General features: G+C 38.1%; 1 protein-coding gene across 1 annotated transcript; it reads right to left on the bottom strand.

The window, feature by feature from the left end:
* Positions 1-420: 420 nt before the first annotated feature.
* On the bottom strand, positions 421-27,611 carry LOC149817029 (cysteine-rich receptor-like protein kinase 6). Its single transcript, XM_089987748.1, has 7 exons — positions 26,748-27,611; positions 25,841-25,972; positions 25,612-25,757; positions 24,573-24,783; positions 1,479-1,716; positions 881-1,055; positions 421-797 (listed from the first exon to the last, which is right to left on the bottom strand). The coding sequence occupies exons 1-7, from the start codon at positions 27,565-27,567 to the stop codon at positions 468-470; spliced, it is 2,052 nt and encodes a 683-aa protein (XP_089843874.1). The 5' UTR covers positions 27,568-27,611; the 3' UTR covers positions 421-467.

Genomic DNA, 27,611 nt, shown 5'->3' with positions numbered 1-27,611 from the left:
GACAAATTGGTGAACTCACATATGACACCAGCTCCGCCTTGACCACCAAAGACTACACCTAGAGATGGCCTCGTGAAAAGGGACACACATCTGAATTTTAGATAACCTTCAGTTTGGTAACATTTATGAGTCTCCTACCAGATGAGGAGAGCTCTGAGTTGCCAAAGTTGGCCTATATTTCTTAGCGTTTAAAAGATAAAGGCTTGACATTTTTGTACTGCACTTTACATAATTCAATCAGATAAGCACATAAAAAAGGTCACAAACATCAGAATATCAACATTGTATCAGTATTGTTATCATGATCCGCAACGAATTGAATTTCTTTCTGTAAAAAGGAAAAACCATATCAACACCGTATAAAATGGACGCATATACACACCAAGTTTATTGCAATCTTTATTCGCATCGAACAAGCAATTTTCCACAAAAATTATGATCGAAAAATAAATTTACAAGTAGCACCCTTATCTAGCATCTAACTCAGAAATGGTCACATCATTTATAGAATGCCGTTTTGAGCCACCCTTTGATGCAGAGGAGCCACTGGCTGATGTCTCGGAGTCCATCATGCTTCTCCCCACAAAGAAAGCAGGGACTGAAGGGGCAGGAAGGGTCATAGAATTGCTACTGAGCATGAGAACAACTGAGGACATTGTTGGCCTCTTGGACGGATCCTCTTGAACACATAGCAAGCCGATATGAATCCACCTTAATACTTCACTTGTTTGGCATGACTCAGTCAATGCCTCATCCAATAGTTCTGTTGCCCTGTTTTCCCTCCAAAGCCTCCAGGCCTGCATTTTCCCACCATGGACATCATAAATTGGAAGCAGAATATGTATGACTTATAGATTTATTGATGCAAAATAGTACTTACATAACTATGGAGGTCTTGAGCATGTTGCGATTGATAGAAAGATGCATTCTTTTGACCGCTCACAATCTCTAGTATCAAGACCCCAAAGCTGAAGACATCCGACTTAATGGAAAATTGGCCTTGCATTACATATTCTGGTGGCATATAACCACTGGCAGAGTACAAGCAAAATGAGCTATTGTTTGTATTTTCTATTATTATAAATTTTAGTGATATACTTGCACTCTGCAACAATGATATATAACAGATTAACTGATTAAAGCCATTTTAGCATTAAAATATTTCCCCAGGTAGCATTATTGCATATTCAAAGATACTGAAAGGGGAGGCCTGGATAAGCCTAAGTTCAAAGTGAAGACTTGAATGAACTGATCTAGTCATTGACTGAGCATTATTTTCCGATTTCCAAACGTGGTGTGTGATCTGGTGCATGTGAAGCTTTATCATAGCATACAATTCAAAATCTCAAAATAACTGCATACTTGATAACGGTAATAATAATGCTAATAGTGAAACTTTCACAGTTGATTCAGTGATATCCGACCACTAAATTACGGAGTGCATGTAATCTAATGCATTGAAGAGGTTTAGAGCTTACTACGTCCCAGCAATCCTACTTGTATTCCCTTGTGTTTCATCCAACCCAACAAGCTTTGCCATTCCAAAGTCTGAAATCTTGGGGTTCATGTCCTTATCTAATAGTATGTTGCTGGCCTTGAGGTCCCTGTGGATGATCTTGACTCGTGAATCTTCATGGAGATATAGTAGCCCTCTTGCTATGCCAGCTACGATCTTGGTCCGCGTCAACCAGTCTAATTGCATTCTTTTAATTGGATCTGCGCAACATGAAGTAAAATTTGCAAACTTATCATGCTAGACGAAAAGTATATACTATACCAACTTTTGGTGTTTCCATGCAGAAAAAAATGAGCAGACAAAACAAACAGGTATTGGGAGGTTTGGAGAATGGGGTAGGACAGTGAAGGCTAGAGGAAGATGGTAAGTTAACCCTTGTTAATTTGGAATTAAATATCTTCTATATTAGCAGGATGTAGGACCAGTAGTGAATGTCTCCAACTAGAAAGCATTAGACCCTAATGCCTTTTGCTATCTCCCCGTGACTAAGAAAGAAGTGAAAGAGTACATACAGATCTACAAAAATGGATCTCTAGAGTTTGGTTATTTATTCAGATGAATTTTTAATGGTGGCAGAGACTACATCACTTATGTCCATGCTACATCACCAGATCTAGTTGGATAGTTATGTTATACCAACCTAGTGAAAACAGGATTTCAGAAAAGAGAATTCAAGCCTAGAGGCACGTTCTTAAGATCGCTATCTTTAGAACTTTAATCGCCCCACTCCGGAAATTCCGAAGATGCGAAAAAGGGTTTTGTTACGACTGAGTTCCCAGGATACAACTAGGCTTGAACCTCAAGAGAGTCACTGCTTCGCAAGAACAGATGACCTCTCCCACACATGAACTCTGCAAGCCAAACCGAGAAGAAAGAAAGGAGAAAACAGGAGAGTCAGAAATTCTGATATCCAAAAGACGAAGATAGAAGATATTTATAACCTTTTAGAGAGGCCAAAACGTTTTGCGATAAATGAGATTAAAGGCCATAAATCTGACAGTTTGAAAATAGGATGAAAGGTACCTGAACGGTCACCCACCTTTGACTGTCAATCAAAGGCTTCCAAAACCGTCCAACAGTCACAAAGCGCCTTAAACTCAATATAAATGCTATTAAAACCTTTCAAACGGCCAGATGTCTCAAAACCGAAAAATCAAAATGGATATTTGCGCCTCATATGCACCTCGCACCGCTGCGAGCGTGCAAAGTGCGCCATCAAAACGCCACATTGCGCCTCAAGCGCCCTTGCGCACGCACGCGCGCGCGTGTGCGCGAACGGCGCATCCGTTGCTGCACGATGCGCAGCAACGTCCGCAATCCACCTAAATACTCAAGGCTTACCAAAGTAAAGAATAGATTACAAACTCTCTATTTAAACCTCTTGAAAAGCTTTTCTCTCTTAGATATGGGACTAAACTTTTCAAAACACTTTTGGTAGTAACCATTAATAATTTAAAACTTTCCTAACAATCCCCCACTAGTTTTAAAATATATTTGGCTTGCATAGACACCTATGCATTAGTGAGAGTGTCTGCATGACTTGAACCCCCACTATTTGAAAGAAAACCTAAATTAACCCAAGTGCTAAGTGGACTTACCTTGAACTTAGCTCCTTATATTGTTAACGGAGTTTTCAATCATACATCGGTTTCCAAAAGTTCGATTGTGTGGATTTCATGTTGGCACATTTAGACCCTTGTGCTTTCCTGGATTCATGAGTGCTTTAGAGAATTGCCAATTCTCATAAGAAACGACTCACATTTCTACACTCATATAGGTGAGTTTGTCTAGGTGTACTGTAACACACACCTTAGCCTTAAGGCCTACAAACTCATTAAGAGCTATTAGCTCAACCCTCATATTAGTTACAGCTCATGAGCACACATCAGTAATGGGCTTACATAAATATGCTCAATATCTGTCATTCACCAATTCGTTTCCCATTGAACCTATGCATGTGGGATCTCCAACGCTCTAGGTTGGGTATCCTTAGGTGATGACTTAATTGGCTTAATTCTCATTCCCCTCGATGTTTTATTGATGACAACTCTCGAAAGGCCTTTCGTAAATGGGTCTGCCAAATTTTGACATGACTTCACATATTTCAATGAAATAATATTGTCATCAATCATTTGTCTTATAAAACTGTGTCTTAGACTAATATGTCTAGACTTCCCATTGTATTTCATATTACCAGCTTTACATATAGCTGATTGGCTATCACAAAACATTGAAATAGCAGGTATAGGCTTCTCACCTAGTGGAATATCCGCCATTCAGCTTCTCTACAAGCAGATGCCAAAGCAATAAACTCAGATTCCATTGTAGAATGAGTTGTACAGGTCTGTTTCTTAGACCCCCATGCAACTGCTCCTCCTCCAAGGGTAAAAACCCAACCACTCGTAGACTTGGAATCTTCAAAGTCAGTATTCCAACTTGCATCACTATACCCTTCAATAACAGCAGGAAACTCGGTATAGTGAATTCCATAGTCTAAAGTATACTTTAGATATCTAAGAATCCTGTTCACTGCATTCCAGTGTTGATGACCAGGATTATTAGTGTATCTACACACTTTACTCATTGCATAGGCAATGTCAGGCCTTGTGCAGTTCATTGCATACATAAGGCTACCTACAACACTGGCATATTTTAATTGTTGAACACTAGCACCATCATTAGGAGTCAATTTCATATTTGGATCATATGGGGTGCATGCTGGTGAACTATTAAGATATCCATACTTTGTAAGAATTTTCTCAATATAGTGTGATTGACATAATATGATGCCATTTTTATTTCTTATTATTTTGATTCCTAAAATAACATCTGCAACACCCAAGTCTTTCATACAAAACAAGGAAGATAAAAATCTTTTTGTTTGATTTATGCATTCTCTATTGTTACCCAAAATAAGCATATCATCAACATATAAACAAATAATAATAATTGAGCCACTATCTACTTTACTGTAGACACATTTGTCCGCATCATGAATTTTAAAACCATTATGCACCAGAGAACTATCAAATTTTTCATGCCATTGCTTAGGGGCTTGCTTTAATCCATATAAGGATTTCTCAAGTTTGCAAACTTTGCGCTCTTGCCCTAGCACTACAAAACCTTCAGGTTGCTCCATGTATATCTCTTCATCTAATTCTCCATTCAAAAATGCCGTTTTCACGTCCATTTTATGGATTTGAAGCTTATATATGGCAGCCATGGCAATCAGAATTCTAATAGTAGATATTCTGGTTACAGGAGCAAAAGTATCAAAATAATCAATACCTTCTTTTGGTTTAAAGCCTTTTGCAACCAAACGTGCTTTAAATTTATCGATTGTACCATCAGCTTTTAATTTCTTTTTGAAAATCCATTTGCAGCCAATAGTTTTGCAACCAACAGGTAAATCCACTAATTTCCAAACATTATTAGAGATAATTGATTCTATTTCATCATTAATAGCTTCTTTCCAAAAGGCAGCATCTTGAGAAGACATAGCCTCTTGAAAAGACACATGATCATTCTCAATTAGAAATGTATAAAAGTCAGAACCAAAATTAGTTGGTTTTCTAATGCGGTTACTGAGTCTAACTTCAGTTTCTGGTTCATCAACACATTCATTAGAATATTCAATCATGTCATTTACAGGAAGTTCATCTACTATAATCCGGCTGCCATCAAAAAGAGAATCAAATGCATTTTTATGTTCTATGAAAGATGCATCTCTAGATTCTACAATAACATCATTAACAATGTCCAAAAATCTATATGCTTTACTATGTTCAGCATACCCAACAAATGCACATTTAAATGCTTTAGGTCCAACCTTCTTCCTTTTATTTTCTGGAATTTTAACATATGCTAAACAACCCCAAACACGAAAATAACTAAGATTAGGTTTCTTACCAAAACACAATTCATAAGGTGATTTATCAGATTTGGAATAAGGAACTCGATTAAGAATATAACAGGCAGAAAGTATAGCTTCTCCCCATAAGTTGGAATGCAAACCTGTATTAAGAAGCATAGCATTCATCATTTCTACAAGTGTTCTGTTTTTCCTTTCTGCTACTCCATTCTGTTCAGGAGTTCTAGGAGCTGACGTTTGATGGATAATACCATTATCTTCACAGAATTTATCAAATTCTCCACCTAAGTATTCACCTCCTCTATCTGTTCTTAAATGTACAATCTTTGTTTTAAACCTATTTTGTACTTCAGCTAGATAAAGAAGAAATTTGGAAAATGCTTCAGATTTATGTTTCAACAAATAAACATAACAAAATTTTGAGTAATCATCTATAAAGGTAATAAAGTACCTATTGCCACCACGACTCAAAACATTATCCATCGTACACACATCAGAATGCACTAATTCAAGCAATTTATAATTCTTTTCTACACTAGGAAACGGGAGTCTAGTTAGCTTAGTTTGAATGCATGTCTCACACTTATGTTTATGTTCTATTTTCACATGACACGGAAGAAGACCAAAGTTATTCATATTATGAATGCAACGAGAATTTATATGTCCTAATCTTGAATGCCAAAGAAAATAAGAGTCAACCATATAAACAGAAGTAGTAGCTTCAGTTATGCTCATCTTGAACATACCACCAGTGGCAAACCCTTTTCCTACAAAGATTTTCCCTTTGGTCACAGTTACAATCCCAGACTCAATAACAATCTTAAAACCATTTCGTGACAGGAGATCTGCAGAGATTAAATTTTTCCGAACTTCTGGAGCATAGTGGACATTCTCAAGTGTTAGGACTTTCCCGGAGGTGAACTTAATTTCCACACTCCCTTTTCCCAGCACTTTAGTTGAGGAAGAGTTTCCCATAATAAGATTGCATCCCTCCCCCACTACTTCATACGACTTGAACAAGTTCCTGTCGTTTGCCACATGAACAGTGCTTCCAGTATCCAGGTACCAGTCCTTATTTGCAGCCACCATAAAGGTTTCAGAGATTACAGCAACAAGCCTCTCCTCTGACTCATTTGGCTTAGGACCAGTCCTCTTCCGTTCTCTGCATTCTCTAGCAAAATGGCCAAACTTGCCACAAACATAGCAACTAATTTTCTTTTTATCAGTTGGCTTTTTCCCTTTCACAAAATTCTTTTTGATTTTCTGGGTTTTCATGATTTTGCCACCCTTGTTACTAACAAAATTCACTTTAGGATAACCTTCTTTAGGACTCGAATTCTTTTTGTCACGAAGACGAGTCTCTTCCTCAATTCTGATGTCCTTAAGAAGGCCATCTAAAGTGATTTTCTCATTTTTATGTTTTAGGTGATTCCTATATTCTTTCCAGGAATCCGGCAGCTTCCCAATGATGACATCAACTTGGAAGTCATCATCAAGATACATACCTTCTCCTTTGATCTTATAGGCCAGTATTTGCATCTCATGAATTTGAGCAAGTATAGGCTTATCATCAACAATAGAAAAATTAACATACTGATCTACTATAAACCTTTTGTTACCAGCATCTTCTGCATTGTACTTGATCTCGAGAGCATTCTACAACTCTCCAGCCGACTCCAATGGTGAATACAGGTCAAAGAGTGAATCGGCTAAAGTGTTCAGGATATGCCCTTTGCATCTGTAGTTGTCAGTATGCCACTTTTCTCGCTCTTTCTTCTGTTCTTCTATCTCAACTTCTCCAGCAACGACAGTGGGACAAGACTTTTTGAGGACATAGTCGATATGCAGTTCGGACAGCAAGAAAGATACCTTTGATTGCCACCGCTTGAAGTTTGACCCATCAAATCGATCAAGTTTTTCAAGGTCACGGCTAAGCAGATTGATGGAGTTGGATGTCGAACCAGAGGCCAAGAATGAAGTTCTAAAATTGTTATACCAACCTAGTGAAAACAGGATTTCAGAAAAGAGAATTCAAGCCTAGAGGCACGTTCTTAAGATCGCTATCTTTAGAACTTCAATCGCCCCACTCCGGAAATTCCGAAGATGCGAAAAAGGGTTTTGTTACGACTGAGTTTCCAGGATACAACTAGGCTTAAACCTCAAGAGAGTCACTGCTTCGCAAGAACAGATGACCTCTCCAACACATGAACTCTGCAAGCCAAACCGAGAAGAAAGAAAGGAGAAAACTGGAGAGTCAGAAATTCTGATATCCAAAAGACGAAGATAGAAGATATTTATAACCTTTTAGAGAGGCCAAAACGTTTTGCGATAAATGAGATTAAAGGCCATAAATCTGACAGTTTGAAAATAGGATGAAAGGTACCTGAACGGTCACCCACCTTTGACTGTCAATCAAAGGCTTCCAAAACCGTCCAACAGTCACAAAGCGCCTTAAACTCAATATAAATGCTATTAAAACCTTTCAAACGGCCAGATGTCTCAAAACCGAAAAATCAAAATAGATATTTGCGCCTCATATGCACCTCGCACCGCTGCGAGCGTGCAAAGTGCACCATCAAAATGCCACATTGCGCCTCAAGCGCCCTTGCGCACGCACGCGCGCGCGCGCGTGTGCTCGAACGGCGCGTCCGTTGCTGCACGATGCGCAGCAACGTCCGCAACCCACCTAAATACTCAAGGCTTACCAAAGTAAAGAATAGATTACAAACTCTCTATTTAAACCTCTTGAAAAGCTTTTCTCTCTTAGATATGGGACTAAACTTTTCAAAACACTTTTGGTAGTAACCATTAATAATTTAAAACTTTCCTAACAATCCCCCACTAGTTTTAAAATATATTTGGCTTGCATAGAAACCTATGCATTAGTGAGAGTGTCTGCATGACTTGAACCCCCACTATTTGAAAGAAAACCTAAATTAACCAAGGTGCTAAGTGGACTTACCTTGAACTTAGCTCCTTATATTGTTAACGGAGTTTTCAATCATACATCGGTTTCCAAAAGTTCGATTGTGTGGATTTCATGTTGGCACATTTAGAGCCTTGTGCTTTCCTGGATTCATGAGTGCTCTAGAGAATTGCCAATTCTCATAAGAAACGGCTCACATTTCTACACTCATATAGGTGAGTTTGTCTAGGTGTACTATAACACACACCTTAGCCTTAAGGCCTACAAACTCATTAAGAGCTATTAGCTCAACCCTCATATTAGTTACAGCTCATGAGCACAAATCAGTAATGGGCTTACATAAATATGCTCAATATCTGTCATTCACCAATTCGTTTCCCATTGAACCTATGCATGTGGGATCTCCAACGCTCTAGGTTGGGTATCCTTAGGTGATGACTTAATTGGCTTAATTCCCATTCCCCTCGATGTTTTATTGATGACATCTCTCGAAAGGCCTTTCGTAAATGGGTCTGCCAAATTTTGACATGACTTCACATATTTCAATGAAATAATATTGTCATCAATCATTTGTCTTATAAAACTGTGTCTTAGACTAATATGTCTAGACTTCCCATTGTATTTCATATTACCAGCTTTACATATAGCTGATTGGCTATCACAAAACATTGAAATAGCAGGTATAGGCTTCTCACCTAGTGGAATATCCGCCATTCAGCTTCTCTACAAGCAGATGCCAAAGCAATAAACTCAGATTCCATTGTAGAATGAGTTGTACAGGTCTGTTTCTTAGACCCCCATGCAACTGCTCCTCCTCCAAGGGTAAAAATCCAACCACTCGTAGACTTGGAATCTTCAAAGTCAGTATTCCAACTTGCATCACTATACCCTTCAATAACAGCAGGAAACTCGGTATAGTGAATTCCATAGTCTAAAGTATACTTTAGATATCTAAGAATCCTGTTCACTACATTCCAGTGTTGATGACCAGGATTATTAGTGTATCTACACACTTTACTCATTGCATAGGTAATGTCAGGCCTTGTGCAGTTCATTGCATACATAAGGCTACCTACAACACTGGCATATTTTAATTGTTGAACACTAGCACCATCATTAGGAGTCAATTTCATATTTGGATCATATGGGGTGCATGCTGGTGAACTATTAAGATATCCATACTTTGTAAGAATTTTCTCAATATAGTGTGATTGACATAATATGATGCCATTTTTATTTCTTATTACTTTGATTCCTAAAATAACATCTGCAACACCCAAGTCTTTCATACAAAACAAGGAAGATAAAAATCTTTTTGTTTGATTTATGCATTCACTATTGTTACCCAAAATAAGCATATCATCAACATATAAACAAATAATAATAATTGAGCCACTATCTACTTTACTGTAGACACATTTGTCCGCATCATGAATTTTAAAACCATTATGCACCAGAGAACTATCAAATTTTTCATGCCATTGCTTAGGGGCTTGCTTTAATCCATATAAGGATTTCTCAAGTTTGCAAACTTTGCGCTCTTGCCCTAGCACTACAAAACCTTCAGGTTGCTCCATGTATATCTCTTCATCTAATTCTCCATTCAAAAATGCCGTTTTCACGTCCATTTTATGGATTTGAAGCTTATATATGGCAGCCATGGCAATCAGAATTCTAATAGTAGATATTCTGGTTACAGGAGCAAAAGTATCAAAATAATCAATACCTTCTTTTTGTTTAAAGCCTTATGCAACCAAACGTGCTTTAAATTTATCGATTGTACCATCAGCTTTTAATTTCTTTTTTAAAATTCATTTGCAGCCAATAGTTTTGCAACCAACAGGTAAATCCACTAATTTCCAAATATTATTAGAGATAATTGATTCTATTTCATCATTAATAGCTTCTCTCCAAAAGGCAGCATCTTGAGAAGACATAGCCTCTTGAAAAGACACAGGATCATTCTCAATTAGAAATGTATAAAAGTCAGAACCAAAATTAGTTGGTTTTCTAATGCGTTTACTGAGTCTAACTTCAGTTTCTGGTTCATCAACACATTCATTAGAATATTCAATCATGTCATTTACAGGAAGTTCATCTACTATAATCCGGCTGCAATCAAGAAGAGAATCAAATGCATTTTTATGTTCTATGAAAGATGCATCTCTAGATTCTACAATAACATCATTAACAATGTCCAAAAATCTATATGCTTTACTATGTTCAGCATACCCAACAAATGCACATTTAAATGCTTTAGGTCCAACCTTCTTCCTTTTATTTTCTGGAATTTTAACATATGCTAAACAACCCCAAACACGAAAATAACTAAGATTAGGTTTCTTACCAAAACACAATTCATAAGGTGATTTATCAGATTTGGAATAAGGAACTCGATTAAGAATATAGCAGGCAGAAAGTATAGCTTCTCCACATAAGTTGGAATGCAAACCCGTATTAAGAAGCATAGCATTCATCATTTCTACAAGTGTTCTGTTTTTCCTTTCTGCTACTCCATTCTGTTCAGGAGTTCTAGGAGCTGACGTTTGATGGATAATACCATTATCTTCACAGAATTTATCAAATTCTCCACCTAAGTATTCACCTCCTCTATCTGTTCTTAAATGTACAATCTTTGTTTTAAACCTATTTTGTACTTCAGCTAGATAAAGAAGAAATTTGGAAAATGCTTCAGATTTATGTTTCAACAAATAAACATAACAAAATTTTGAGTAATCATCTATAAAGGTAATAAAGTACCTATTGCCACCACGACTCAAAACATTATCCATCGTACACACATCAGAATGCACTAATTCAAGCAATTTATAATTCTTTTCTACACTAGGAAACGGGAGTCTAGTTAGCTTAGTTTGAATGCATGTCTCACACTTATGTTTATGTTCTATTTTCACATGACACGGAAGAAGACCAAAGTTATTCATATTATGAATGCAACGAGAATTTATATGTCCTAATCTTGAATGCCAAAGAAAATAAGAGTCAACCATATAAACAGAAGTAGTAGCTTCAGTTATGCTCATCTTGAACATACCACCAGTGGCAAACCCTTTTCCTACAAAGATTTTCCCTTTGGTCACAGTTACAATCCCAGACTCAATAACAATCTTAAAACCATTTCGTGACAGGAGATCTGCAGAGATTAAATTTTTCCGAACTTCTGGAGCATAGTGGACATTCTCAAGTGTTAGGACTTTCCCGGAGGTGAACTTAATTTCCACACTCCCTTTTCCCAGCACTTTAGTTGAGGAAGAGTTTCCCATAAAGAGATTGCATCCCTCCCCCACTACTTCATACGACTTGAACAAGTTCCTGTCGTTTGCCACATGAACAGTGCTTCCAGTATCCAGGTACCAGTCCTTATTTGCAGCCACCATAAAGGTTTCAGAGATTACAGCAACAAGCCTCTCCTCTGACTCATTTGGCTTAGGACCAGTCCTCTTCCGTTCTCTGCATTCTCTAGCAAAATGGCCAAACTTGCCACAAACATAGCAACTAATTTTCTTTTTATCAGTTGGCTTTTTCCCTTTCACAAAATTCTTTTTGATTTTCTGGGTTTTCATGATTTTGCCACCCTTGTTACTAACAAAATTCACTTTAGGATAACCTTCTTTAGGACTCGAATTCTTTTTGTCACGAAGACGAGTCTCTTCCTCAATTCTGATGTCCTTAAGAAGGCCATCTAAAGTGATTTTCTCATTTTTATGTTTTAGGTGATTCCTATATTCTTTCCAGGAATCCGGCAGCTTCCCAATGATGACATCAACTTGGAAGTCATCATCAAGATACATACCTTCTCCTTTGATCTTATAGGCCAGTATTTGCATCTCATGAATTTGAGCAAGTATAGGCTTATCATCAACAATAGAAAAATTAACATACTGATCTACTATAAACCTTTTGTTACCAGCATCTTCTGCATTGTACTTGATCTCGAGAGCATTCCACAACTCTCCAGCCGACTCCAATGGTGAATACAGGTCAAAGAGTGAATCGGCTAAAGTGTTCAGGATATGCCCTTTGCATCTGTAGTTGTCAGTATGCCACTTCTCTCGCTCTTTCTTCTGTTCTTCTATCTCAACTTCTCCAGCAACGACAGTGGGACAAGACTTTTTGAGGACATAGTCGATATGCAGTTCGGACAGCAAGAAAGATACCTTTGATTGCCACCGCTTGAAGTTTGACCCATCAAATCGATCAAGTTTTTCAAGGTCACGGCTAAGCAGATTGATGGAGTTGGATGTCGAACCAGAGGCCAAGAATGAAGTTCTAAAATTGTTATACCAACCTAGTGAAAACAGGATTTCAGAAAAGAGAATTCAAGCCTAGAGGCACGTTCTTAAGATCGCTATCTTTAGAACTTCAATCGCCCCACTCCGGAAATTCCGAAGATGCGAAAAAGGGTTTTGTTACGACTGAGTTTCCAGGATACAACTAGGCTTAAACCTCAAGAGAGTCACTGCTTCGCAAGAACAGATGACCTCTCCCACACATGAACTCTGCAAGCCAAACCGAGAAGAAAGAAAGGAGAAAACTGGAGAGTCAGAAATTCTGATATCCAAAAGACGAAGATAGAAGATATTTATAACCTTTTAGAGAGGCCAAAACGTTTTGCGATAAATGAGATTAAAGGCCATAAATCTGACAGTTTGAAAATAGGATGAAAGGTACCTGAACGGTCACCCACCTTTGACTGTCAATCAAAGGCTTCCAAAACCGTCCAACAGTCACAAAGCGCCTTAAACTCAATATAAATGCTATTAAAACCTTTCAAACGGCCAGATGTCTCAAAACCGAAAAATCAAAATAGATATTTGCGCCTCATATGCACCTCGCACCGCTGCGAGCGTGCAAAGTGCGCCATCAAAACGCCACATTGCGCCTCAAGCGCCCTTGCGCACGCACGCGCGCGCGCGCGTGTGCTCGAACGGCGCGTCCGTTGCTGCACGATGCGCAGCAACGTCCGCAACCCACCTAATTTCTCAAGGCTTACCAAAGTAAAGAATAGATTACAAACTCTCTATTTAAACCTCTTGAAAAGCTTTTCTCTCTTAGATATGGGACTAAACTTTTCAAAACACTTTTGGTAGTAACCATTAATAATTTAAAACTTTCCTAACAATCCCCCACTAGTTTTAAAATATATTTGGCTTGCATAGAAACCTATGCATTAGTGAGAGTGTCTGCATGACTTGAACCCCCACTATTTGAAAGAAAACCTAAATTAACCAAGGTGCTAAGTGGACTTACCTTGAACTTAGCTCCTTATATTGTTAACGGAGTTTTCAATCATACATCGGTTTCCAAAAGTTCGATTGTGTGGATTTCATGTTGGCACATTTAGAGCCTTGTGCTTTCCTGGATTCATGAGTGCTCTAGAGAATTGCCAATTCTCATAAGAAACGGCTCACATTTCTACACTCATATAGGTGAGTTTGTCTAGGTGTACTGTAACACACACCTTAGCCTTAAGGCCTACAAACTCATTAAGAGCTATTAGCTCAACCCTCATATTAGTTACAGCTCATGAGCACAAATCAGTAATGGGCTTACATAAATATGCTCAATATCTGTCATTCACCAATTCGTTTCCCATTGAACCTATGCATGTGGGATCTCCAACGCTCTAGGTTGGGTATCCTTAGGTGATGACTTAATTGGCTTAATTCCCATTCCCCTCGATGTTTTATTGATGACATCTCTCGAAAGGCCTTTCGTAAATGGGTCTGCCAAATTTTGACATGACTTCACATATTTCAATGAAATAATATTGTCATCAATCATTTGTCTTATAAAACTGTGTCTTAGACTAATATGTCTAGACTTCCCATTGTATTTCATATTACCAGCTTTACATATAGCTGATTGGCTATCACAAAACATTGAAATAGCAGGTATAGGCTTCTCACCTAGTGGAATATCCGCCATTCAGCTTCTCTACAAGCAGATGCCAAAGCAATAAACTCAGATTCCATTGTAGAATGAGTTGTACAGGTCTGTTTCTTAGACCCCCATGCAACTGCTCCTCCTCCAAGGGTAAAAACCCAACCACTCGTAGACTTGGAATCTTCAAAGTCAGTATTCCAACTTGCATCACTATACCCTTCAATAACAGCAGGAAACTCGGTATAGTGAATTCCATAGTCTAAAGTATACTTTAGATATCTAAGAATCCTGTTCACTACATTCCAGTGTTGATGACCAGGATTATTAGTGTATCTACACACTTTACTCATTGCATAGGTAATGTCAGGCCTTGTGCAGTTCATTGCATACATAAGGCTACCTACAACACTGGCATATTTTAATTGTTGAACACTAGCACCATCATTAGGAGTCAATTTCATATTTGGATCATATGGGGTGCATGCTGGTGAACTATTAAGATATCCATACTTTGTAAGAATTTTCTCAATATAGTGTGATTGACATAATATGATGCCATTTTTATTTCTTATTACTTTGATTCCTAAAATAACATCTGCAACACCCAAGTCTTTCATACAAAACAAGGAAGATAAAAATCTTTTTGTTTGATTTATGCATTCACTATTGTTACCCAAAATAAGCATATCATCAACATATAAACAAATAATAATAATTGAGCCACTATCTACTTTACTGTAGACACATTTGTCCGCATCATGAATTTTAAAACCATTATGCACCAGAGAACTATCAAATTTTTCATGCCATTGCTTAGGGGCTTGCTTTAATCCATATAAGGATTTCTCAAGTTTGCAAACTTTGCGCTCTTGCCCTAGCACTACAAAACCTTCAGGTTGCTCCATGTATATCTCTTCATCTAATTCTCCATTCAAAAATGCCGTTTTCACGTCCATTTTATGGATTTGAAGCTTATATATGGCAGCCATGGCAATCAGAATTCTAATAGTAGATATTCTGGTTACAGGAGCAAAAGTATCAAAATAATCAATACCTTCTTTTTGTTTAAAGCCTTATGCAACCAAACGTGCTTTAAATTTATCGATTGTACCATCAGCTTTTAATTTCTTTTTTAAAATCCATTTGCAGCCAATAGTTTTGCAACCAACAGGTAAATCCACTAATTTTCAAACATTATTAGAGATAATTGATTCTATTTCATCATTAATAGCTTCTTTCCAAAAGGCAGCATCTTGAGAAGACATAGCCTCTTGAAAAGACACAGGATCATTCTCAATTAGAAATGTATAAAAGTCAGAACCAAAATTAGTTGGTTTTCTAATGCGTTTACTGAGTCTAACTTCAGTTTCTGGTTCATCAACACATTCATTAGAATATTCAATCATGTCATTTACAAGAAGTTCATCTACTATAATCCGGCTGCCATCAAGAAGAGAATCAAATGCATTTTTATGTTCTATGAAAGATGCATCTCTAGATTCTACAATAACATCATTAACAATGTCCAAAAATCTATATGCTTTACTATGTTCAGCATACCCAACAAATGCACATTTAAATGCTTTAGGTCCAACCTTCTTCCTTTTATTTTCTGGAATTTTAACATATGCTAAACAACCCCAAACACGAAAATAACTAAGATTAGGTTTCTTACCAAAACACAATTCATAAGGTGATTTATCAGATTTGAAATAAGGAACTCGATTAAGAATATAACAGGCAGAAAGTATAGCTTCTTCCCCTAAGTTGGAATGCAAACCCGTATTAAGAAGCATAGCATTCATCATTTCTACAAGTGTTCTGTTTTTCCTTTCTGCTACTCCATTCTGTTCAGGAGTTCTAGGAGCTGACGTTTGATGGATAATACCATTATCTTCACAGAATTTATCAAATTCTCCACCTAAGTATTCACCTCCTCTATCTGTTCTTAAATATACAATCTTTGTTTTAAACCTATTTTGTACTTCAGCTAGATAAAGAAGAAATTTGGAAAATGCTTCAGATTTATGTTTCAACAAATAAACATAACAAAATTTTGAGTAATCATCTATAAAGGTAATAAAGTACCTATTGCCACCACGACTCAAAACATTATCCATCGTACACACATCAGAATGCACTAATTCAAGCAATTTATAATTCTTTTCTACACTAGGAAACGGGAGTCTAGTTAGCTTAGTTTGAATGCATGTCTCACACTTATGTTTATGTTCTATTTTCACATGACACGGAAGAAGACCAAAGTTATTCATATTATGAATGCAACGAGAATTTATATGTCCTAATCTTGAATGCCAAAGAAAATAAGAGTCAACCATATAAACAGAAGTAGTAGCTTCAGTTATGCTCATCTTGAACATACCACCAGTGGCAAACCCTTTTCCTACAAAGATTTTCCCTTTGGTCACAGTTACAATCCCAGACTCAATAACAATCTTAAAACCATTTCGTGACAGGAGATCTGCAGAGATTTAATTTTTCCGAACTTCTGGAGCATAGTGGACATTCTCAAGTGTTAGGACTTTCCCGGAGGTGAACTTAATTTCCACACTCCCTTTTCCCAGCACTTTAGTTGAGGAAGAGTTTCCCATAAAGAGATTGCATCCCTCCCCCACTACTTCATACGACTTGAACAAGTTCCTGTCGTTTGCCACATGAACAGTGCTTCCAGTATCCAGGTACCAGTCCTTATTTGCAGCCACCATAAAGGTTTCAGAGATTACAGCAACAAGCCTCTCCTCTGACTCATTTGGCTTAGGACCAGTCCTCTTCCGTTCTCTGCATTCTCTAGCAAAATGGCCAAACTTGCCACAAACATAGCAACTAATTTTCTTTTTATCAGTTGGCTTTTTCCCTTTCACAAAATTCTTTTTGATTTTCTGGGTTTTCATGATTTTGCCACCCTTGTTACTAACAAAATTCACTTTAGGATAACCTTCTTTAGGACTCGAATTCTTTTTGTCACGAAGACGAGTCTCTTCCTCAATTCTGATGTCCTTAAGAAGGCCATCTAAAGTGATTTTCTCATTTTTATGTTTTAGGTGATTCCTATATTCTTTCCAGGAATCCGACAGCTTCCCAATGATGACATCAACTTGGAAGTCATCATCAAGATACATACCTTCTCCTTTGATCTTATAGGCCAGTATTTGCATCTCATGAATTTGAGCAAGTATAGGCTTATCATCAACAATAGAAAAATTAACATACTGATCTACTATAAACCTTTTGTTACCAGCATCTTCTGCATTGTACTTGATCTCGAGAGCATTCCACAACTCTCCAGCCGACTCCAATGGTGAATACAGGTCAAAGAGTGAATCGGCTAAAGTGTTCAGGATATGCCCTTTGCATCTGTAGTTGTCAGTATGCCACTTCTCTCGCTCTTTCTTCTGTTCTTCTGTCTCAACTTCTCCAGCAACGACAGTGGGACAAGACTTTTTGAGGACATAGTCGATATGCAGTTCGGACAGCAAGAAAGATACCTTTGATTGCCACCGCTTGAAGTTTGACCCATCAAATCGATCAAGTTTTTCAAGGTCACGGCTAAGCAGATTGATGGAGTTGGATGTCGAACCAGAGGCCAAGAATGAAGTTCTAAAATTGTTATACCAACCTAGTGAAAACAGGATTTCAGAAAAGAGAATTCAAGCCAAGAGGCACGTTCTTAAGATCGCTATCTTTAGAACTTCAATCGCCCCATTCCGGAAATTCCGAAGATGCGAAAAAGGGTTTTGTTACGACTGAGTTCCCAGGATACAACTAGGCTTGAACCTCAAGAGAGTCACTGCTTCGCAAGAACAGATGACCTCTCCCACACATGAACTCTGCAAGCCAAACCGAGAAGAAAAAAAGGAGAAAACTGGAGAGTCAGAAATTCTGATATCCAAAAGACGAAGATAGAAGATATTTATAACCTTTTAGAGAGGCCAAAACGTTTTGCGATAAATGAGATTAAAGGCCATAAATCTGACAGTTTGAAAATAGGATGAAAGGTACCTGAACGGTCACCCACCTTTGACTGTCAATCAAAGGCTTCCAAAACCGTCCAACAGTCACAAAGCGCCTTAAACTCAATATAAATGCTATTAAAACCTTTCAAACGGCCAAATGTCTCAAAACCGAAAAATCAAAATGGATATTTGCGCCTCATATGCACCTCGCACCGCTGAGAGCGTGCGAAGTGCGCCATCAAAACGCCACATTGCGCCTCAAGCGCCCTTGCGCACGCACCCGCGCGCGCGCGTGTGCGCGAACGGCGCGTCCGTTGCTGCACGATACGCAGCAACGTCCACAATCCACCTAAATACTCAAGGCTTACCAAAGTAAAGAATAGATTACAAACTCTCTATTTAAACCTCTTGAAAAGCTTTTCTCTCTTAGATATGGGACTAAACTTTTCAAAACACTTTTGGTAGTAACCATTAATAATTTAAAACTTTCCTAACAATCCCCCACTAGTTTTAAAATATATTTGGCTTGCATAGAAACCTATGCATTAGTGAGAGTGTCTGCATGACTTGAACCCCCACTATTTGAAAGAAAACCTAAATTAACCAAGGTGCTAAGTGGACTTACCTTGAACTTAGCTCCTTATATTGTTAACGTTGTTTTCAATCATACATCGGTTTCCAAAAGTTCGATTGTGTGGATTTCATGTTGGCACATTTAGAGCCTTGTGCTTTCCTGGATTCATGAGTGCTCTAGAGAATTGCCAATTCTCATAAGAAACGGCTCACATTTCTACACTCATATAGGTGAGTTTGTCGAGGTGTACTGTAACACACACCTTAGCCTTAAGGCCTACAAACTCATTAAGAGCTATTAGCTCAACCCTCATATTAGTTACAGCTCATGAGCACACATCAGTAATGGGCTTACATAAATATGCTCAATATCTGTCATTCACCAATTCGTTTCCCATTGAACCTATGCATGTGGGATCTCCAACACTCTAGGTTGGGTATCCTTAGGTGATGACTTAATTGGCTTAATTCCCATTCCCCTCGATGTTTTATTGATGACATCTCTCGAAAGGCCTTTCGTAAATGGGTCTGCCAAATTTTGATATGACTTCACATATTTCAATGAAATAATATTGTCATCAATCATTTGTCTTATAAAACTGTGTCTTAGACTAATATGTCTAGACTTCCCATTGTATTTCATATTACCAGCTTTACATATAGCTGATTGGCTATCACAAAACATTGAAATAGCAGGTATAGGCTTCTCACCTAGTGGAATATCCGCCATTCAGCTTCTCTACAAGCAGATGCCAAAGCAATAAACTCAGATTCCATTGTAGAATGAGTTGTACAGGTCTGTTTCTTAGACCCCCATGCAACTGCTCCTCCTCCAAGGGTAAAAACCCAACCACTCGTAGACTTGGAATCTTCAAAGTCAGTATTCCAACTTGCATCACTATACCCTTCAATAACAGCAGGAAACTCGGTATAGTGAATTCCATAGTCTAAAGTATACTTTAGATATCTAAGAATCCTGTTCACTACATTCCAGTGTTGATGACCAGGATTATTAGTGTATCTACACACTTTACTCATTGCATAGGTAATGTCAGGCCTTGTGCAGTTCATTGCATACATAAGGCTACCTACAACACTGGCATATTTTAATTGTTGAACACTAGCACCATCATTAGGAGTCAATTTCATATTTGGATCATATGGGGTGCATGCTAGTGAACTATTAAGATATCCATACTTTGTAAGAATTTTCTCAATATAGTGTGATTGACATAATATGATGCCATTTTTATTTCTTATTACTTTGATTCCTAAAATAACATCTGCAACACCCAAGTCTTTCATACAAAACAAGGAAGATAAAAATCTTTTTGTTTGATTTATGCATTCACTATTGTTACCCAAAATAAGCATATCATCAACATATAAACAAATAATAATAATTGAGCCACTATCTACTTTACTGTAGACACATTTGTCCGCATCATGAATTTTAAAACCATTATGCACCAGAGAACTATCAAATTTTTCATGCCATTGCTTAGGGGCTTGCTTTAATCCATATAAGGATTTCTCAAGTTTGCAAACTTTGCGCTCTTGCCCTAGCACTACAAAACCTTCAGGTTGCTCCATGTATATCTCTTCATCTAATTCTCCATTCAAAAATGCCGTTTTCACGTCCATTTTATGGATTTGAAGCTTATATATGGCAGCCATGGCAATCAGAATTCTAATAGTAGATATTCTGGTTACAGGAGCAAAAGTATCAAAATAATCAATACCTTCTTTTTGTTTAAAGCCTTTTGCAACCAAACGTGCTTTAAATTTATCGATTGTACCATCAACTTTTAATTTCTTTTTTAAAATCCATTTGCAGCCAATAGTTTTGCAACCAACAGGTAAATCCACTAATTTCCAAACATTATTAGAGATAATTGATTCTATTTCATCATTAATAGCTTCTTTCCAAAAGGCAGCATCTTGAGAAGACATAGCCTCTTGAAAAGACACAGGATCATTCTCAATTAGAAATGTATAAAAGTCAGAACCAAAATTAGTTGGTTTTCTAATGCGTTTACTGAGTCTAACTTCAGTTTCTGGTTCATCAACACATTAATTAGAATATTCAATCATGTCATTTACAGGAAGTTCATCTACTATAATCCGGCTGCCATCAAGAAGAGAATCAAATGCATTTTTATGTTCTATGAAAGATGCATCTCTAGATTCTACAATAACATCATTAACAATGTCCAAAAATCTATATGCTTTACTATGTTCAGCATACCCAACAAATGCACATTTAAATGCTTTAGGTCCAACCTTCTTCCTTTTATTTTCTGGAATTTTAACATATGCTAAACAACCCCAAACACGAAAATAACTAAGATTAGGTTTCTTACCAAAACACAATTCATAAGGTGATTTATCAGATTTGAAATAAGGAACTCGATTAAGAATATAACAGGCAGAAAGTATAGCTTCTCCCCATAAGTTGGAATGCAAACCCGTATTAAGAAGCATAGCATTCATCATTTCTACAAGTGTTCTGTTTTTCCTTTCTGCTACTCCATTCTGTTCAGGAGTTCTAGGAGCTGACGTTTGATGGATAATACCATTATCTTCACAGAATTTATCAAATTCTCCACCTAAGTATTCACCTCCTCTATCTGTTCTTAAATGTACAATCTTTGTTTTAAACCTATTTTGTACTTCAGCTAGATAAAGAAGAAATTTGGAAAATGCTTCAGATTTATGTTTCAACAAATAAACATAACAAAATTTTGAGTAATCATCTATAAAGGTAATAAAGTACCTATTGCCACCACGACTCAAAACATTATCCATCGTACACACATCAGAATGCACTAATTCAAGCAATTTATAATTCTTTTCTACACTAGGAAACGGGAGTCTAGTTAGCTTAGTTTGAATGCATGTCTCACACTTATGTTTATGTTCTATTTTCACATGACACGGAAGAAGACCAAAGTTATTCATATTATGAATGCAACGAGAATTTATATGTCCTAATCTTGAATGCCAAAGAAAATAAGAGTCAACCATATAAACAGAAGTAGTAGCTTCAGTTATGCTCATCTTGAACATACCACCAGTGGCAAACCCTTTTCCTACAAAGATTTTCCCTTTGGTCACAGTTACAATCCCAGACTCAATAACAATCTTAAAACCATTTCGTGACAGGAGATCTGCAGAGATTAAATTTTTCCGAACTTCTGGAGCATAGTGAACATTCTCAAGTGTTAGGACTTTCCCGGAGGTGAACTTAATTTCCACACTCCCTTTTCCCAGCACTTTAGTTGAGGAAGAGTTTCCCATAAAGAGATTGCATCCCTCCCCCACTACTTCATACGACTTGAACAAGTTCCTGTCGTTTGCCACATGAACAGTGCTTCCAGTATCCAGGTACCAGTCCTTATTTGCAGCCACTATAAAGGTTCCAGAGATTACAGCAACAAGCCTCTCCTCTGACTCATTTGGCTTAGGACCAGTCCTCTTCCGTTCTCTGCATTCTCTAGCAAAATGGCCAAACTTGCCACAAACATAGCAACTAATTTTCTTTTTATCAGTTGGCTTTTTCCCTTTCACAAAATTCTTTTTGATTTTCTGGGTTTTCATGATTTTGCCACCCTTGTTACTAACAAAATTCACTTTAGGATAACCTTCTTTAGGACTCGAATTCTTTTTGTCACGAAGACGAGTCTCTTCCTCAATTCTGATGTCCTTAAGAAGGCCATCTAAAGTGATTTTCTCATTTTTATGTTTTAGGTGATTCCTATATTCTTTCCAGGAATCCGGCAGCTTCCCAATGATGACATCAACTTGGAAGTCATCATCAAGATACATACCTTCTCCTTTGATCTTATAGGCCAGTATTTGCATCTCATGAATTTGAGCAAGTATAGGCTTATCATCAACAATAGAAAAATTAACATACTGATCTACTATAAACCTTTTGTTACCAGCATCTTCTGCATTGTACTTGATCTCGAGAGCATTCCACAACTCTCCAGCCGACTCCAATGGTGAATACAGGTCAAAGAGTGAATCGGCTAAAGTGTTCAGGATATGCCCTTTGCATCTGTAGTTGTCAGTATGCCACTTCTCTCGCTCTTTCTTCTGTTCTTCTGTCTCAACTTCTCCAGCAACGACAGTGGGACAAGACTTTTTGAGGACATAGTCGATATGCAGTTCGGACAGCAAGAAAGATACCTTTGATTGCCACCGCTTGAAGTTTGACCCATCAAATCGATCAAGTTTTTCAAGGTCACGGCTAAGCAGATTGATGGAGTTGGATGTCGAACCAGAGGCCAAGAATGAAGTTCTAAAATTGTTATACCAACCTAGTGAAAACAGGATTTCAGAAAAGAGAATTTAAGCCTAGAGGCACGTTCTTAAGATCGCTATCTTTAGAACTTCAATCGCCCCACTCCGGAAATTCCGAAGATGCGAAAAAGGATTTTGTTACGACTGAGTTCCCAGGATACAACTAGGCTTGAACCTCAAGAGAGTCACTGCTTCGCAAGAACAGATGACCTCTCCCACACATGAACTCTGCAAGCCAAACCGAGAAGAAAGAAAGGAGAAAACTGGAGAGTCAGAAATTCTGATATCCAAAAGACGAAGATAGAAGATATTTATAACCTTTTAGAGAGGCCAAAACGTTTTGCGATAAATGAGATTAAAGGCCATAAATCTGACAGTTTGAAAATAGGATGAAAGGTACCTGAACGGTCACCCACCTTTGACTGTCAATCAAAGGCTTCCAAAACCGTCCAACAGTCACAAAGCGCCTTAAACTCAATATAAATGCTATTAAAACCTTTCAAACGGCCAGATGTCTCAAAACCGAAAAATCAAAATGGATATTTGCGCCTCATATGCACCTCGCACCGCTGCGAGCGTGCAAAGTGCGCCATCAAAACGCCACATTGCGCCTCAAGCGCCCTTGCGCATGCACACGTGCGCGCGCGCGTGTGCTCGAACGGCGCGTCCGTTGCTGCACGATGCGCAGCAACGTCCGCAATCCACCTAAATACTCAAGGCTTACCAAAGTAAAGAGTAGATTACAAACTCTTTATTTAAACCTCTTGAAAAGCTTTTCTCTCTTAGATATGGGACTAAACTTTTCAAAACACTTTTGGTAGTAACCATTAATAATTTAAAACTTTCCTAACACGTTATTTAGATGAATTTCTAATGGCGACAAAGACTAAAGAAAACGAGATTTTGGACGTCGATAGAACTTCTCAATAGCAACATGTTTCATGGAAACACAAGATCCAAGGTATTTGAACCAGCTTGGGCCATGTTCTTAACTGGAACAAATGTCACAAAACTAGGTACCTGGAAAGCAGGGGAATGAAAATTTGCAATAAATTAAAAAAAAAATCTTTTTTCTCAGGAAAATCTTAATAATTTATCAGCACATGTAAAAAAGCTAAATGTCTGGGAAACCTAAAGCTTACATCTAGACAGGTCAGATCTGGTTCAGGTCCAACTAGTACTCACCAGTACTGCACATCCAACCAAACAAATATATTAGGTGTTCCATAATGGGTCAAACTCTATGGAATTCTCCACGTGGCAAGGGAAGGTGACGACCCTAGGACTCTCATGCATGGCTACAACTTAATTCTTCCCGCTACCCACTTCCTTGGGGTTTTACTGTTTCTTTGGTCGTTGGTGTTCATCTTGTTAATACTTGAGAGTGAGGAGAGGACAGGTTGGTTTTCAACAAGAAATGCAAAGACATCACGTAACAAACAAAGAAAAGAAAAAAAGTATTGGAAATAATTTGAGATATGGACAGAATTGACTGACCAAATAAGAACGTATCTAAACTTCTGTTGGCTACGTATTCATAGACGAGTATCTTCTCGTCTCCTTCCTGGCAACAACCAAGAAGCCGAACCAGGTTCCTGTGTTGAAGCTTTGCAACCAACTTCACCTCATTCTTGAACTCGTTTGCTCCTTGCCCTGAATTGCTAGACAGCCTTTTTACTGCTAATTCTTGACCATCTGGCAACTTTCCCTACAAAAAACCCTCACATAGAGATCAAATTTGACTGAAGTTCATGCTAAAGAAAAGGAAAAATTTCATTTAAGGGCCAATATTTTGTCTCTAATTTCAAATATGGGCCTCACGTTTCTGAAATTTCAAATATGAGCCAAACTTTTCCTGAAAACTACCAAATAAAGTCCTTCATTTAATATTGTCATTTTTCTAAGGTAGGAGTGCCAATGGGTCGGTTTGGACCTGGACCCATACCAAACCTTATAGGTCAGGGTTTGGTGATAAATAAAAAGACTCGATTAAAATCCGGGTTGGATAAGAAAAATCAGATTAAAATATAGAGTCGGGTATTGTTTGTGAAATTTTATACCAGACCCAGACCCGAGTTCCGATTAAGATCTGTAATTTTTCAATGTAAAAATGATAAAAAATATTATTTTACCGGGTCTGGTTCATGTAATCCTTATAGTGGGTCTGATTAGACCCAGATCCGGACCCAGTACCATCAACTCAAATAAGGTTTGAGTATGGTTCCACTTAAATCTGAACCAAACCCGACCGGTTGACACCACTCAAAGCTCAGGTTATGCCACAAATCAAATTACAAAAGTGATCATCATTAAGAGTTCGAATTTTTTTACTTTTTCTCGTCATAAGGATGAATACCGTTTTCCAAAATGATAGATATTGACCTGAAGTCTCTATCGGACTGTTTTCAAGAAAAGTTTGGCTCATATTTGGAATTTCAGAAAAGTGTGGCTCATATTTGAAATTAGGGGCAAAAGGTTGGCCCTTAAATAGAATTTTTCCTAAAAAAAATGTGTGGTTAGATATAGAGAGCACCACCTTGTAGACAGGACCATATCCACCTTCTCCGAGCTTGTTTTCTTGAGAGAAGTTGTTGGTGGCAGCTCTAATGCTGACCATGTCAAAAACTAAAGATTCCTTGCTCTCAATGTTACCCTCATCTAAAAGAGCAACTTCACCCTCATCTAAACAGAGGTTTCATATATCGTTGGACTTTGAAAAGGTCTAAAAAATGTAAGAAATGGTTCACAGATGTGAATTTGCTTACTTTGAGTGGCAATCTTCTTGGCTTTCTTGATCAGCAGGAACGTAACCAGGATGCATAGAGTTAATGCTGATGGAACAGAGATGGAGATGATGATGATGACCAATCTCCTTGTTGACTTGGTCGTGGGAGGACCTGAAAGCAGGTTTTAAAATCTTCATGTTTCTTTTTTGAATTTTTCTTTTGCCATAGTTTATTATTTTTTAATACTTTCATAGGCAAGTGGCAAGATGCCAACTTACACAGCCAAACCACCTCAATAATATATTTTATTTTAAATTATATAAAAAGAAAGAAATTGAAGTGGACGACAAATTTTTGGTCATGAATGTCTTAGGAGCTGAGCTGTTAAGGGTTTTTAACTTTTGAGGGGATTTTCTGTGGAACGTGGAAAATACAGAAGGAAACGCGTGGAGAAATTAGGAATAAACCAAATGTGTATATGTAAAATAAGAGAACAGTAGATCGACAAAGAAAAAGAAATATTTCGAAAATTTTCAATTTGAGCTTATTGTCTGCAGCGGTTGTTATTGAACTTTACATGGGTTAATACATGGTTTCTAACGAGAAATCATGGGTGTGTGCTGTAGGTCTGTGTAAGCAAAAAATATGATTTCTTGAGTCTCATTAAATTTTAATATCGCTGTTGATTTTTGAAGTCTTTGAAGAACCTACCGAAACTTTACAATCACATAATCCGAAACTCGTTTCTTACTAACAAAACGGTTTTTTTTGTTTTAACCTGATGCCAATAAACCTTGATGATCACATTCATTAGGGCATATTCCACCACAAAAAATCAGAAATTATCTCCCTATTAGATGAATTACAAGCGAAAACGAGGAAGAAGGCTCCAACTAAAATAAGAAAAGAGAAAATGAAAACAGTCAAAGAAAGAGGTAGTAATTACCAGAAGTTGCGTTGGAAGGAGGAGGGGCGACGCTGGCCGGCTGACTCGCCGGTGGTGAGCTGGATGGTGGAGCTGACGGCAGAGGCACCACCGAGGAGTTGAAGAAAGGGTACACTTCGTATCTTATATTGCAACTCTCCGTGAGAACTCGACCCCCCTGTTTCCCATCGCAGCACTTCGGGATATCAGAGATGGCGTTGGTCAGGCAATTGCTACAGCCGCTGCTGGAGATGTCCCTTGTACACTGCACCAACCCATATATCTTCTGAAAATCGTTGAACTTCGTGTCTCCGGTCGCGAACAGCGAGCCGGATGGGTCGGTCGTCGCTCTCGAAGAGAGGTGATTTATGAGAGTTCCGAGCAGTGAATTGAAAAGAGTAGGGTCTGATATGTTGGCCGTGTTCCACAGGTAGAACTTGTCGGCGGTATCCACCGTTCCGACGAAGTTCTGATTGGAGTAGCGCAAGAGGCAGTAGTCGAACCACATGATTGCTGATTTCCCGTTGGGGCAGCGTTGGACGATCAGAGTGGTGGCGTCGGAGGTGCAATTGGCACAGTCGGCTGCGGAGACGTCGCCGCGGCAGAGGACGAGACCGTAGACTTGATCTGGGCTTCGGCCGGCTGTAGCAGTGGTGAAGCCATTTAAGGATGCGTTGGAGGAGAGGGAGAGGAAGAGGGTGTTGAGGTTTTGTTGGTAGGTGCTGTTGGCAGTGTAATTGGAGGAGGTTGGGCATATCCAGTGCAGAGGATCAGCAGCCTTGCCGAGGTGAACTGAAGCCGTAATTAGAAGCAGAACAAAGCAGAGTTCCGATCTCGCCATGGACCATTAATTGGTTTATTGTATAAGCAGCAAAACACAAGTGG

This window comes from Nuphar pumila, chromosome 14 (assembly GCF_984573655.1).
Source record: "Nuphar pumila chromosome 14, dmNupPumi1.hap1.1, whole genome shotgun sequence".
Classification (NCBI taxonomy): Eukaryota; Viridiplantae; Streptophyta; class Magnoliopsida; order Nymphaeales; family Nymphaeaceae; genus Nuphar; species Nuphar pumila.
This window is presented reverse-complemented; position numbering and strand designations above follow the sequence as displayed.